General features: G+C 32.4%; 1 protein-coding gene across 2 annotated transcripts in view; it reads right to left on the reverse strand.

Moving 5' to 3' along the window:
• CETN3 (centrin 3) overlaps window positions 1-14,984 on the reverse strand; it is a 32,174-nt gene that overhangs the window by 2,842 nt on the left and 14,348 nt on the right. For both annotated transcript variants that reach the window (XM_056824632.1, XM_001362833.5), the window contains exon 4: window positions 8,094-8,285. In XM_056824632.1, the coding sequence (XP_056680610.1) occupies window positions 8,094-8,285 (192 nt within the window). The remainder of the gene's footprint in view (window positions 1-8,093; window positions 8,286-14,984) is intronic.

Consider the following 14,984-nt stretch of genomic DNA (forward strand, 5'->3'; position numbering starts at 1 on the left):
GGTAAACAAATAGAGAATTTCTTCATATGACTACTAGTTTGCAATTTTCTTCAGATCCTTTGACCACTCATCTATTAGGAAATTGTTTTTATTCTTATTTCTGTTGATCGCTTATATATTTAGTTTTCAGACTTCCGTCAGAGATATCCAATGCCAAAGTTTTCCTCCATCCACTTCCCATTTTATCTTTATTTTGTTCATCTTCTTTATCTTATCAATTATGTTCAACTTTTCACAATTTCATCTGATCAAAATTATCTAATTTTTATTTTGTAATCACCTATCCCTGTTTGGTTAGGAACTCACCTACAGCAAAGATAAGGCACCTGGATCTGGTTCTCTTCAAGGGCTGTTGTTGTCCTTGTTATTGTTTTTAATGGTACGTCTTACGAATCAGAGGTCAGATATCCATTTTGAATTTTGTGGGTATATGGCATGATATGTTGACCTACACCTAAGAATTAGATTATTTTGCAGTGTTCCCAGAAATTCTTGTTAAATATTGAGTTCTTCCCCTCAAGGGATTTCTGTTTTGGGGTATATTAAACACTATGTAATTAAGTTAGATTAAGGAAGAATAAAAAAATAATCGATTTTCCATCTTATTTATACTCAGGAATACCTAGCACACATAACAGATGTTTAACAATTATTATGCTTTGCTAAAATGAAAACTATAACTTTCAGCCATTTTCTTGATCTCTCATTCTTACTGTCATTCTATGAAGCAAGATATGCAGAGATTTTAAAATGAGGATCCAGTTGCATAGCCAAAGAAACTAAAATTAAGAGAAGTGATTTGATCCAAAGTTAGTAAGTGACAGCACTAGAACATGAAGCCAAAGCTAGTACTGTTTCCACTAAACTAAGTTCTACCAGTAGGGAAAAAATATACTAGATTTAATAACTAGATAAGAATTCATCTGTAATCAGCATATTATGTATATATGAATGTGCTGCTAAAAGTGCTACAAAAGTCTGATTTCTTAAGGAAGCTTAAGCATCAACTTATAATTTATGAATTATAAAATATGTTCAACATGGTCTTGGAATCTATCATGTATTTAGATTTGTGAAATCCTAATTAATGAGATTTTATTATATTTTATAATATCAGAGTATTATCATTTGACAGTGATAAAAACCAGTGTTTTAGTTAAACAACCCAAGCCTAACTAAAAACAGTTATAATATAACCTCGAGTTGAATGGAGAAAATAATTACAAAGTTTCTAGAATTAACATTCTACTTTTTTATCACAAAGATGCTAAAGAAAACAACATGGAAAAACTTCAGAACTCTGATCAATGCAGTGAGCAATCATAACATCAGAGAAGAGATAGTCTCCTGAGGCTCCCAACTCTTGCAAAGAGGAAGAAAAATAAAAGTGAGGAATGAAATACATGTTTTCAGACATCGCCAATGCATTACTGGTTTTGTCTGGTCAAATTCATTTGTTATATGGAAGGGTTCTCCTGAGAGAGGGTAAATGGGCAGTAACAGTGATTTTTTAAAAAAGGTACATCATAAACTTAAATAACTAATGAGAATCGCAAAGACAATATTATAATCATTAGTACATATAAGCGAACCTATTTGTAACTAAAAACAAGATGACAATCTAGGAAGAAGGTGAAAAGTTGCTTAATTGAAATATCTGTTATTAAAAGAAAAATTCTGAGACAACCAATTTTACAGGATTTCAGAGCTGAAAGAGACCTTAGAAAGTATCTTCATCCACTGAGCCTGACCAATAAAGTAACTTGCTCCAGATAACATAGAACAGTGGCAGAGCCAGAAATAGAACCTGAATCTTCTTTAAGATCAGTATTACTTCTAATATTCCACTATTAAAAAAAAAATTTTATGAAATGGAAACCTGTGAGAGTTGATGAACCCTTATTATTAGAATACCTGGTGTTTAACAGTCTCTAAAAAACAAGATTTCATCTTTAAGACATAGCTTGCCACATCACAAATTATACACAGCAATTTTGGTATACAGTAGAAAGAATACACGACAAGAGGTAAAAGAGTTCAGTCCTAATCCCAGGATGAAAGAGAGAAGTAAAAACATCTATAAGACATCATCCCTGACTTAAGGAGCTTACAACCTACTGGATGCCAGACTGAGTCATATCAATCTAAATAGGGCAAAACAGCAGACATTTAAGATGGTGAAGAACATGATGAAAGTATTGTTTTACTCAAATAGATGTATAATTTGTTTAGCAAATGAAAAGCAAAGTACAAATGCCTTCTTACTCAAAAAACAATCGCTTTAAATTTTCCATATTTGAGAAATCTTTAAATATTTGAATTTTAAATCAGGTTTGATATGAGAAGTTCTAAAATGATAAACATTTTTATAATGTGTTTTTAAATTTTTTAAAAATGAATTTAAACCATTTTACCATATTATGTGCACATAGGCAGCAAAGTGGTTTCATGGTTAGAGTTTCTGATTCAGGAAGATCTGAAATTGTGTCCTCCCTCAAACACTAGGTATATGACTGTGGGAAAGTTTCTAAACCTCTATCAACTTGAATTTCCTCATCTATAAAACCAAACAGTAGTTACCTCAAAGAGTTATTATAAAGAGCATTATAAAGATAATAAATGTAAAGAACTTTGCAAACTTTTAAAAAACTATATATATTTAGAGATTTTCAACCTTAGAGAAAACATAGTTATTTCAAAAAAAGGAAAGATTAAGGAAAAGTAACCAAAAAAGTAAAGAATTTGATTTCTACCAGAATCATGAATATTGTCTTTGGATACTTAATTTTAAAGGACTTTTATGTGAAAATCACTGGTGTGTTTTCAAATCTTCCTACTTTTGCTAATAATGTAAATATTTTCCTTTTATTCTTCCTTCACAAAATGTTATAAATTATATCACTGGTTAACTTAATAATGACTTATCAAAATACCATTTTTCAGTTACACAATGCTATACACACATTCTCATTTGATCCTTATGACAATAAGTAGAAAACTTATTTTCTCTATTTTGTAAATGATGAAGAAAGCCATAAAGTTTCAATGGCCTAGAGTTATCACAGAATTTTTGAACTGGACATACCCCTGAGATTCATTTAACCCAACTTTTTCATTTTACAGATAAGAAAATTTTATTATGCCACAATATAAGGCTGAAATAAATCATGCCTAACAAATATTTAATCATTTTACATCACAAGATAGGCAATTCATTTCAGCCTTTTTTTGTTGTTACTTTAGTTTTCGAAAGACTAATCTCCTCATGAAGAATGATGAAGAAGCTTGCTACCTACTCTCCTGACAAAGAGTGGATGACAGACTCAAAATGCAAAATTAAACATTAATTTTGGATGTGGCAAGTGTGTGGATTTGTTTTGCTTGACCATGCTTATTTATTACAACAGGTCTCTATTTGACAGGAGATGGGAGGTACCAATAAAGTTGCTTCCCCCCAAAAGAAGAAAAGATGATGAATGAAGCAGTTTTTTAATGCACAGAAGAGAAATAAAGGAAGTTCAAAAGGAAAACTGAGGCAAGGACAATTTTGAAAGTAACATTCATTGTATAATGTTTTTAAAGCAAGCTAAATTTAATAAATTTGTTTTTTCAAAAAATCTTTTTTCTATACTATTTTGCATATGGAAATGCTTTGGGGGATGTTAAATTCAAAATATTTAAGAGCAAATTTTTAAAAAAGAATGACCATTTAAAAAATTTTATATAACTTTGTTTTAATATAATTTTGAGGAGATAGATTCTGTGTCAGTATCACATTTATAATTGTAACTTGTTACTATGTGCTAAAAACAGATTTCTTACTTTACTAAACTTAACTCCTTATTCACTATCTTTTTTAACACCCTACAAGACAAAATAGGAAAAAATACACTATTTTTAAAATTCCCAATATGCTATATTATTTTAAGCATTTTTTAAAGAAGAAATTGGTAAATATATGGAAAAGCCAAAAACTATTTTAAGGATTAGAAAATAGAATGTATGAGAAAAAGTTAAATGAACTAAAATTTCATTTGCTTAGAATTGACTTTTATCAACTATGTAGATGAAAAATTATTTAAAAAGATAATGTTCAGATCATTCCATCTACAGAAAAAATTCACTAAATATAAAGTAAAAAAAAATTCAGATTAATATTAAAACTTGAAAGTAAATCAGATTCTTAAGTGATCATGAAATTTAATTCCCTAAAGATCTTTGAGAACAAGGAGGCATCCATATAGATACAATTATCCTTTTAAATTTAGATTCAGTGCATGTCCTTCAATCCAGCAATACCACTACTAGGTTTGTAGCCCTAAGAAATTTTTTAAAATGAGAAAGGTTCTATTGGTACAAAAATATTTATAGCTGCACTTTTTGTGGTGGCAAAAGATTGGAAAATGAGGGTTGCCCATCGATTAGGGAATGGCTAAACAAATTGTGGTATATGATGGTGATGGAATACTATTGTGCTCTAAGGAATGATGAACTGCTTGATTTTTATAAGAACTGGAAAGAACTCCATGAACTGATGCAGAGTGAAATGAGCAGAAGCAGGAGAACATTATACACAGTAACTGAACAATCATGGGACAATCAAATGTGATTGATTCTGCTATTAAAAGCAATGCAACCATCCAGGATATTTCTGAGGGACTTATGAGAAAGAATGCTATCCACATCTAGAGAAAGAACTGTGGGAGTAGAAATGCAGAAGAATTTATCCCTTGTTTATATGGGTATAGGGATTTGGGGTTTTGGTTTTTAAAAATTATTACAAAAAATGAATAATATGGAAATAGACAATATATGACAATATATGTATAACCCAGTGAAACTACTTGTCAACTCTAGGAGAGGGAAGGGAAATGGAGAAGGAGACAAGAATCATGTAACCACGGAAAAAAATTTTTTAGTGAAAATAAAAAATTTAGATTCAGGCTTATATGCAAGAAGAAAGGAGTAGACAAGTGTTGGTGAACTTTTTGGAGATCAAGTGCCCAAACTGCACCTTCAAGCTGCCTGTGAGCCCCCCACATTACCCCAGAGAGCAGAGGGAGGAAGTACTTGCAAGGGGCTGCTGGATGGAGTGGTGAGGCACATGAAAAATGTCCTCAGGCGCTATGAAGAGGGGAAGGGGAGTTGCCCCCTCCACCATGCCAGGCCATGCATTCCACATCTTCCCCAACATGCGACTAGACCATTCCAGTTTATGACGAGAATAAAGACATAAGAATCAATCTGTTAAACAATAAGTATATTTGCATTTTATGTGCAACTAATGATTTAGAAAAAATATAATTGATGCTATTTGTCTTCTAAGTCATATTACAAAGAGATTATAAGGGCCTATAGAAAACAACTGTTGGTAAATACCAAGATTAAATATGTTTAACATGTTCCTCACACTATAAATCATAGACAAGCTCAAACCTATTGAGGGGCAGTTGGTGGCTCAGTGGATTGCGAGACAAGAGTCACAGATACTTCTAGCTGTATGACCCTAGGCAAGTCACTTAGCCCCCATCGCCTAGCCCTTACTGCTCTTCTGCCTTAAAACCCAAACACAATATTAATTCTAAGACAGAAGGTAGGGTTTCAAAAAAAGAGTTAACATTGTCTTCTATTTTTTTCTAATTTTGTTGCAATCAGAGAATTCAAGTTGATACTTGAGGACATCTAGTCCAATCTGTATCTCATTAACAAGAACACTTGCTACAATATTCCTATTGGTGGTCATCCAGACTTCATTTGAAAACTCCAAGGAAGGAGACAGGAAGGAGTGAACAAGGAGACACCCCCAATTTCCAGAGGCAACCCCATTCTATAAGTGGACAACTCCAAATGTTAGAAAGTTTTCCTATCAAACAAAAATTGCCTCACTACAAATTCCATCTACTGTTCCTAGTCTACTGTCTGAGGCCAAGCAGAACAAACTCATCCACCTTGTACAACTAAATTCCAACATCCCAACCAGGTCTTCTTGACTTGAAATTCCTTTCACTGATCTTTGTATGATATAGCCTCAAATAAGTAAACATATAGTTATGTAGAAGGAAGAAAAAGCTCTAAATTAAGTTTAGGAAATTATATCTACTAAATATGTGGTTAGTTTTAGAATCCAATTAAAGTGAGTCAATACCATTATACTCAAGCCTTAAGTCATTATGTTTTCATTTAAAATTTAAGTTTTTAATTCCTTCAAGGAGTATAAGAATTGCATTTTATTTCTGTGGAGGAAAAAACAAAGTTTTAAGGCCTAAGTGCTCAGAACTGATATACTTTCAGAGGATAGTGGCATGTCTAATTTCCCAAGTCTTTTTAGAGACTTTAAGCATGCATATAAAAAAAAATTTTTTTTTAGAAATACATAGGAAATTTCAAAGTAAGGGAGTGAAGTGGTAGATGTAATTTCCAGATTTCTTTTCACCATAAGCATTATAGATGGCCTACAGAATAACCCCACTGAACATTAAGAAGCAAAGACAAGGTTACTAACAAAGCATACAGACTATTCCAAGGTTTAAAGCAATGCTCTTCATGACAGCTCAGTTGGGTTGGACCTAAGCAAATAATGGATGACAGCGGGATACCCAAGCAGCTGTTCTATGGTGAGCTGAAATGGGATAATCAGAAGCAGTGAGGGCAAAAGAAATGCTTTAAGGATGTACTGAGTCCAAGCTTTAAGCAAAGGGGCATAACTATGAACTACTGTGAAATGAGTAGGAGACTGTGACAGAGAGGCCTAGCATGCAGTTATAATATATAATGAAAGAAGTTGCTTTTCTTAAGCAAAGGCTTTAGATCAACTTGGAGTCTGAGGCAGTCTCCCAATCATCGGGCTCTTCAAAAAGCAACTGGAGCTACCAAGCAAAAATCATACTTCAAGTGTTCCTAGTGTGTAAGATACTATTTATTACACATTCATCTTTTCAGTCACTGTTAGAAGTGTCATCTCTGAAGATGCTTGTAGATGTCACTATTGCGTACCTCTTGGCTTAGTGATCAGGAGAGTAAAAAAAGAAGTTCCTCTTTTTTAAAAAAAATTGTTTAGTGCTAGAGACGGAGAATTACTACAATACAAAATATATTAAGAATGAGTATGTCTGTTTCATTGGTATTAATGGTTAGCTTTATCCTAATTTAAAAATTCTATCCAATCAAAAATATTTGTACTGAAAAATAATAAAATAATGCCAAATGAAGGATGGGAATAGAAATATAGTTCTCCTAAAACCTAGACTATTCCTAGAATTTCAAAACCTGAAGTTTTTAGTGAAAATCTTGTCCATATTTTATAAAGAAGAAAACTGAGGCCCAACAGCATTATATGAGTCAGCCAAGATCACAAAGCTACTTAATGGCAGAACCAGGAATGAAACCCAGACCTTCTGACTCCAAGCTCAGTGCTTCTTCTACTATGCCAAACTACCTTTCCTTGTATGGTATAATTTTTGAAGTCACCTACAAGCAATCTCAGCTCCCCCTCTAAGATACAACCCTCTTCCACCTACTATTCACATAAATAGTTCACATTTATATGGTACTTTCAAATGTGAAAAGCACTTTACATGCATTATTTCACTTGACTCTCCCAATCTTAGAATGATAATAATGTCATTCCATTTTATAGGTAAGGAAATGGAGGCAACTGAGAAGTTAATTTATTGGCCCAGGGTCAAATAACCTATAAAGATCTGAGGCAGGATTCAAACTCAGATTTGACTCTAAGACTAGCATTCATCTCCCTCTATGCCATACTGTCACTTGTGGTCCAATGCCTAAAATTCAGGTTCACAGACTTTATAAATCTTCTATTTCACATTGAATTAAAAGTCTGAAACATTCCTCAGAGAGGGAAAATAATAACTAAAATTCACTGAGATGTGACTGAAATTAGATCCTTTGGAAAACAGATTTCACAAAAAGACATTAAACTTCTACAGGAAGGGGATATTGCTTTGGAAGGCCAAATTTAGTCAAATTCATAATTTTGTCAAAAACCATAAATAACTAAGTAATAGTTAGACAAACAGCCATTTATAAAGTTATCAGCAACACAACACTAACAGGTTTTGTTCCAAACTTACTCTCTCCATCACCATCTTTATCAAATTCTTCTATCATGGCTCGAAGCTCTTCATCACTCATATTTTCACCCAACTCTCGGGCAACCCGTCGCAAGTTTCTCAAGCTTATTTTGCCTGAATCATCATCATCAAATAATTTAAATGCTTTCAGTATTTCTTCTTGTGGATCTCTGTCCAAAATCCAGTCTGTCACTAAAGTTAAAAAATAAATAAAAATTTAGAATTTTTAAAATAATGAATATATTCTACTATAGTATGTCATCAAATTTTACATTACAGATCTTTCTTTGTTCTTCATATAAATTAGTAACATCAATTATGTTCAATGTCTACCTATAGTGGGAGGATTAAAATTTTGATAGCTAATGTTCAAGTTCTATAACATATATGTATGCATATTTTTTCATAAAATAACCTATTACAAGAAACATGATAGATTTAATTTGTATGAACATGGTTGTCTCCCAGAGGATACCTTCTGTGATGCAGAAAGAGTGGCCAAGGGATAGAACAACTGTGGATAAATTGTATTAATTTAAAAATAGGAAAGGAAAGAAAAAGAAAAAATATAATGATTATTAAATTTTGTCAAAGTTTGAATATTTACTAATAATAACCATGATGTATATTTAGATGATTCCCATTTTTAAAATACATGAAGTTAAAAAAAAAAAAGCTGGCCCATCCTGACATATGGACTGATCTGATCTCTATGGATCAGTCCATCAATGAGTTGCTACCTTAATGTATTTTTTAATGAACTCCTTTAATTTCTTTTGAAAATAAACATATATGTATGTCATATTACAAAATTAGACAATAAAGTTGCTATGAGCGATGGGACTATTTATCAAGCACCCTGAAATCAATGCAATGAACACAATATAAGACATGCTTCCTGTCCTGAAGTAGTTTACACTCTAATTTTAAAAGTAAGACAACCACAAAACAATTAAAGAAAATTATATTAAAAGATTTTGGCTAAAGCTATTACTATTATCTTGACATGTTCATAATTAAAAGTACTATTTTATCTATTTAAATTGGTTTGACTAATTTTTTTAAACTACTACTATTTTTTCACTTTAAATAGGTGAAATTGAGAGAATCAACCAGTGTCAATAGATACACACACACACACACACACAGATAAGTTAGGCAACAGCAGGTGACTTCTTCCCATTCATATCACTTTTGGTCTTACAAGAGCCACATGCTTTAAGAGATAAGAAAGAACCCTGCCTCCCCTCGCCTTTAACCAAAAATGCGATTCTAAATCCAAAATGAAGAATGTAGTTATGCCAAAGGTTTGCAGGAAGCTGAGAAAATGAAGTATGTCTGTAGCACACCCAAGTTGCTCAGGAAGAGGTTCTACTAATTTATGCATATGCAAAACACCTAAGCTCATAAATTCTAAAACTATTTGTAAAATTGGATAAGTGGCTCATTCTAATTACTAAAGATAAGTATATGAATTTTGTTTAAGTTTTAATCATTTTCACAAATGCCAAATCTTTTATTATTTTTTAAACTGGACTTAGGATTTTGTTGGTATAGAAGTTCCCAATGAAGAAACTAAAGCAAAATAGCACCTGCTCTGCAATTACCATCTTAAAGAGTCACCTGGCATACCTTACAGTGCCTTGCAAGGGATCACTAACTATGTGTCATGAACCTAGGTCATTCTTAACCTGGGCATTCTCCCTTTTCTACTACATCCCACTGATTCTCATGCCAAATTATATTAATACAAAATTTAAACAAGAATTTTAGCTGTTGTTTTGAAAGGCAAATCATTATAACTTAAAATGAAGTTTATATTCTATTAGTTATTTTATTTTTCACATTTGTCACTATAAACCACATTTACCAGAACTGAGATAAATCTGTGACATGAAAATATTTTGCTTCATACATAAAATTTTGAAATTATCAAAACAAACATGTCTGTTTTCTACCTGCTAATCTACATGCTATACAGAGTATGTACTTGGGATTTTAATTGTGTCATTAAAAATAACTCACTCCTGGGAGAGTTTATAGAATTAATAAGAATGTGTAGCTATATAAGGAAAATACCATGATGCTTAGTGAACAAGAAAAATTGAAATGAGTGTTCTAGAAGCTCATTGTTGTTTTACTGATAATTTGTTTAGTTGGATAGGCTTTTTAAAAAAGCTTCTATTCATGTTAACATCTATCACTTAAGCATTTATTAAATAGTTTTCTTTTTCCATCAATTTTAAATCTTTTATCCAACATGCCTTCCAAAAAAACTAATTGAAGTATATTACTATAAATATGCAGAACACCAAAGCTCATAAATATTCAGTCAAAAAGAAGTTGGCATGTATACAACTAGAACATTAAAATAAAATTACACATTTAACTATGTGGCACATACTCAACTTTTTAAAAAAATTAATTCCAACAAAAAGCAGAACAGGAAGAAAAGGAATGCTCTTGCCCAATTAAATAATTTACATGACAGGTGAATCAAAAAAAGCAGCTTGCCAAAAGTAGTAATGTACTTAAGAAGCAACAGGGTGATTTTGGGAACAGATGGGGATCCAAGATGTAGAAATTCTTATCCCAATGGAACTTTAATGGTGTGACTCTTTAAATTATTTAAGACTTCTGTAACCATATAATCCTTTTACAAATTTTCTGTGTATAATCTTACTTGATAACTAAGAAATGATGCCTAAAAATATAAGTTTATTTTAAATGGTTAAGATTTTTAGGTGCATGATCCCAAGGGCAATGATTTATAACTTGGCCTCTTTGACCACTAAATACAATCTTAATTGGAACAATATAATTATCAATGAAAATAAGAAAATTACTACAAAGAACTAAATATTTCTTGAAGTAAAAGAGATTACTCCCTCAGGAATAATGCAATTTCAACAAGTTTATCAAAAATTTTAAAACAATAAGGTAAATTGCAACAATCTAGAAAACCATTCACCAGAAAAACAGTCCAGACTTTTTAAAGGCATTATTCAATTCCACAATCAATTACTCACTGCCTTTGGGAAGAGGACTTGGACACTGGAATATATAAAAAGTTTGGAACACACTCCAGTCCTCTGCCCTACTGGCACTTACAATTATTATTTTTATTTTTTTTCCATATTTGACAGTGCTACACTATGACAATTTAGACCAAAGCCTAAACAGAAAAGGATTTATCTAATAAAGAATAATCAGAAGGATCGTAGGAAGAGAGATAAGAGTCTCTAAATGCAACTGTTTTAAGATGGCATTATGCTGATTACAAGAACTATAATATCCTAAATAAGATCTATAATCTCTCAAGAGATTACTATCCACATAGGAAAAAAAAAAACAAGCAGAAAAGTCTACTTGCTGTCCAGATTATAATATATAGCTAGATGACATACATCTTGGAAAGACAGGGTAAAATTGACAATGAACAATCAAGAATTAGATAAGAGAATGGGTTCAATTTTCATTGTGCAAGGGCATAATTTTAACGGCTCCTATGCTTTTCCCTGAAACAGTGACCAATTTTGTTGAACACCAATATTCTGGTGGTAATATATGGATGTGAATCATGGTATAATACAGTGTTCCAAGTAAATTAAGGGGAGGATCACTCAAGAGTAATGGATACTTGCATAATGGATGTCATTAGACTTCAGCATGTGACATCATACAGAAGCCATGTAAGGGATGTCAGAGAATAACAACAGATAACATTTACATAATATTTTAAAATTCACAAAATTCTTTATATATTTTACTTCATTTGATTCTTCTAACAACTCTCTGAGGTAGGTGCTATTATACCATTTTATAAATAGGGAAACTGAAGCTGAAAGAGTTTAAATGACTTACCCAGGGCCACACAGACAGTAAGTATCTCAGGTAAAATTCAAACTCAAGTCTTCCTTACTCCTAAGTCCCGCTATTTATCCACTGAGCCACCAGTATAACCAGGAAAAAAAAAAGATGGACAAATCACATACCTATAGTGAGGGATGACCTATGGACAGCTCACATGCTACAGTCTTACAGGAAAACATAAAGGCCTTTTGCATACTGGATGAGCCATTGGTACTAAGTGAATGAAATGACACCAATAAAAAAAAAATCACATAGATTTGGCAGGCAAGGATCAGTTGCACTATATACATCACTGAAACACATGCCCCTATCAATGAGATCACAGATCCACTGGATTATTAGAAAATATTGTTGTTGCTATTAACAAATCTCAGTAAGTTTTACCAAGTACTTGATAATAAGACAATACAAAATCAGAGGAAAATAAAAACACTACTTGAGGTTGGAAAGGAAAGGTCATTACTAACTAGGGAGAGGAATTGTGAAAAAGCTTCCTAGAATTCTGAAGTGGTATTTCAGTTGGATTTTAAATGACAGCAATTCAATAGGTCAAATGGGCAAACAGTTTAGGAATAAGGTACAGAGGTGGTTAAATGTATGATGTGTACAGAGATTAATGGGTAGTACAATTTTTTCTAGTGCTTCAATAGTATAAAATAAGGATGGAATTATAGAACAGTGTAAGAAACACAGGTAATGTGTTGTAATGGAAAGAGGATTGGATTTAGAGAAAAAAAGGATCCAAATCCTCTATCTAAAATTTTCCTCATAAATGACTTAACTAACGTCAACTAACTCTTCTGAACAAGTATTCCTGATCTATGCTGGGAGAAAGATATCTCCCAGCAAAGTGAAGAACAAGAATAAAATGGGTGAGCTGAGAGTAGAGGTCAGAAAACCTACTAATAATATTGGCAGAATAAAATAATAAAGACCTATATTATGACAATAGTACAAAGAGGAATTGAGTTTTTTAAAGTACTTTTCTCACCACAACTTTGAGATAAATAATATCAATATTATTATTTGCACATTAGAAATTAATGCTATGTAAGGTTTCATTTCTTCTTAAGGGTCACAAAGCTAAGTGTGTGAGATGGAATCAGAAACCAAGACATTTGAATTCAAGTTCGGCACTTTATCCACTGGTCGACATGGCAGTAGTCAATAAATAGATATGAGATTAGAAAGAAAATTCAAAAATTTAAAACATTATGGACTAGATGAATACCAAAAATAGTGAAGACAGCTCAGAGAAGCAGGGTTTAGAAAAAATATAAGTTCATTTTAGGACATTTTAGGAGTTTGAGGCACTGATAAACCATACAAGTAAAGATGACTACTGATGATGATTTGTGGCATTTCATATAATGTTTTAAAATCTGCAAAGAGCTTTACTGGCACCATCTCATTTGAGCCTCACAAATATGAGTTTTTAAAAATAGTATTACTTTCTCCATTTTACAGAGAAATAAAGAGATTAGAAAGGTTAACTGACAGACTATTGTGTAGCTTGGGAGACAGATCAGGACTATAGGGATCGTTAGTCTGGATATGATAGTTGATGGAACTGGCAAAAGGAAGAATTCAGAGAAAAAAAGAAAGCAGCTGTGAGGACTGTGAAAAACAAAAAAGGAGTAAAATAACCAAGCAATATGCTTCTAGACTTAAGGGAGGATCTCCTTATAGAAGAGAGGAGACCCACAATGTCAAATGTTACTAAATTCAAAGACAATTTCAGTTCTAAAAGGACATTTTCTGTACAACAGGGACAAAAATCAGGTAGAGCAAGGGAAGGAACAAACAGTAGGTTGTTGAGGAATGAAGGTATCACAATTTAGTGCCTATGAAAAACAGGGGGAAAAAACTAGACTAGAAGGATAGACCTGAATAAACACAGGCAGAGAAGAGTATATATATATATATATATTCCAAGTAACAGTATTAAATCTCTAAATTTACATAAGAGAAAGTGACTCTACTAGATCAATCACTACCTAGATTTTTTTTTAATTGGGGCATCATAAAAAGGAAGTTGCAGACAGAAGGGACTCCCCTCTATCCCATCTCCCAACTCTAGTCACTCCCTTGAAATCTGTCTCCTTTGCAATTTCAATTCCCCAAGCATTAATCAGGAGACTGCCATGTGCCAGGAATTGTGTAAAGAAATAAAAAACCAAAAATCTAAGTATACCCAATCCTCAGAGAGGGTACATTCAAGGTAGGGGTGATGGGTGGAGGCAGGAAGAATGGGACAGGTATAAGATATTATACATGAAAATATAAAGTAAATTCTGAATGGAGAAAAACAACTAAGGAGATTCAAGTGTTCCTAAATTAGAGACACATTTCTCTGCAAGGTTTTCTCTTTTTCCTTCTATAATGACTTCATCCTTCATGTAACTCAAACATCTGCTCTTTGTCCACAAGGATTTAATTTCTATTTCTCACATAACATTTTCTCTTTTTTCCACCTCTCACTGTTCTGCTTCTTACTTACTGAATATGCTTAAAACAAGGGATGCCTGCATATACAACAAATTTGTTCCCTACTTTAGAAAATGTGTAAATCCAAAAATGACTAAATGAGTATGCTTAAAACAAGAGACATCTGTAGTGGTATGAAGTCACTTTAGAAAATGATCAATTTAATCTGAATAAAAGTGTTTAGATAAAGGATCCACAATGTAAAGAGTATATCGTGTCTACTCTCCCAAAAATCAATGTTGATATTGATATACATATTAAACAATCTGCTATGTGAATTAGAAGTACTTTACTTCTATAGTACATTATTGGAGAGGAACAATCTAATCTAGGGGAGAACTCTAATATTGCAGTTTCTCCACCTCTTTTCATATGTGGCATTATTCTTATCCAAGTCTTTCTGTAAAATCTTCACAGAAAACCTACCCAAAGCACTAGGATCCAATTACATCTCACTGCACTAACATGCCAGAGATAAAAGACAAAATGAAGTTTATTTAATATTTTGTGAAAACCAGTGTAGCACTTAGG

This window comes from Monodelphis domestica, chromosome 3 (assembly GCF_027887165.1).
Source record: "Monodelphis domestica isolate mMonDom1 chromosome 3, mMonDom1.pri, whole genome shotgun sequence".
Lineage (NCBI taxonomy): Eukaryota > Metazoa > Chordata > Mammalia > Didelphimorphia > Didelphidae > Monodelphis > Monodelphis domestica.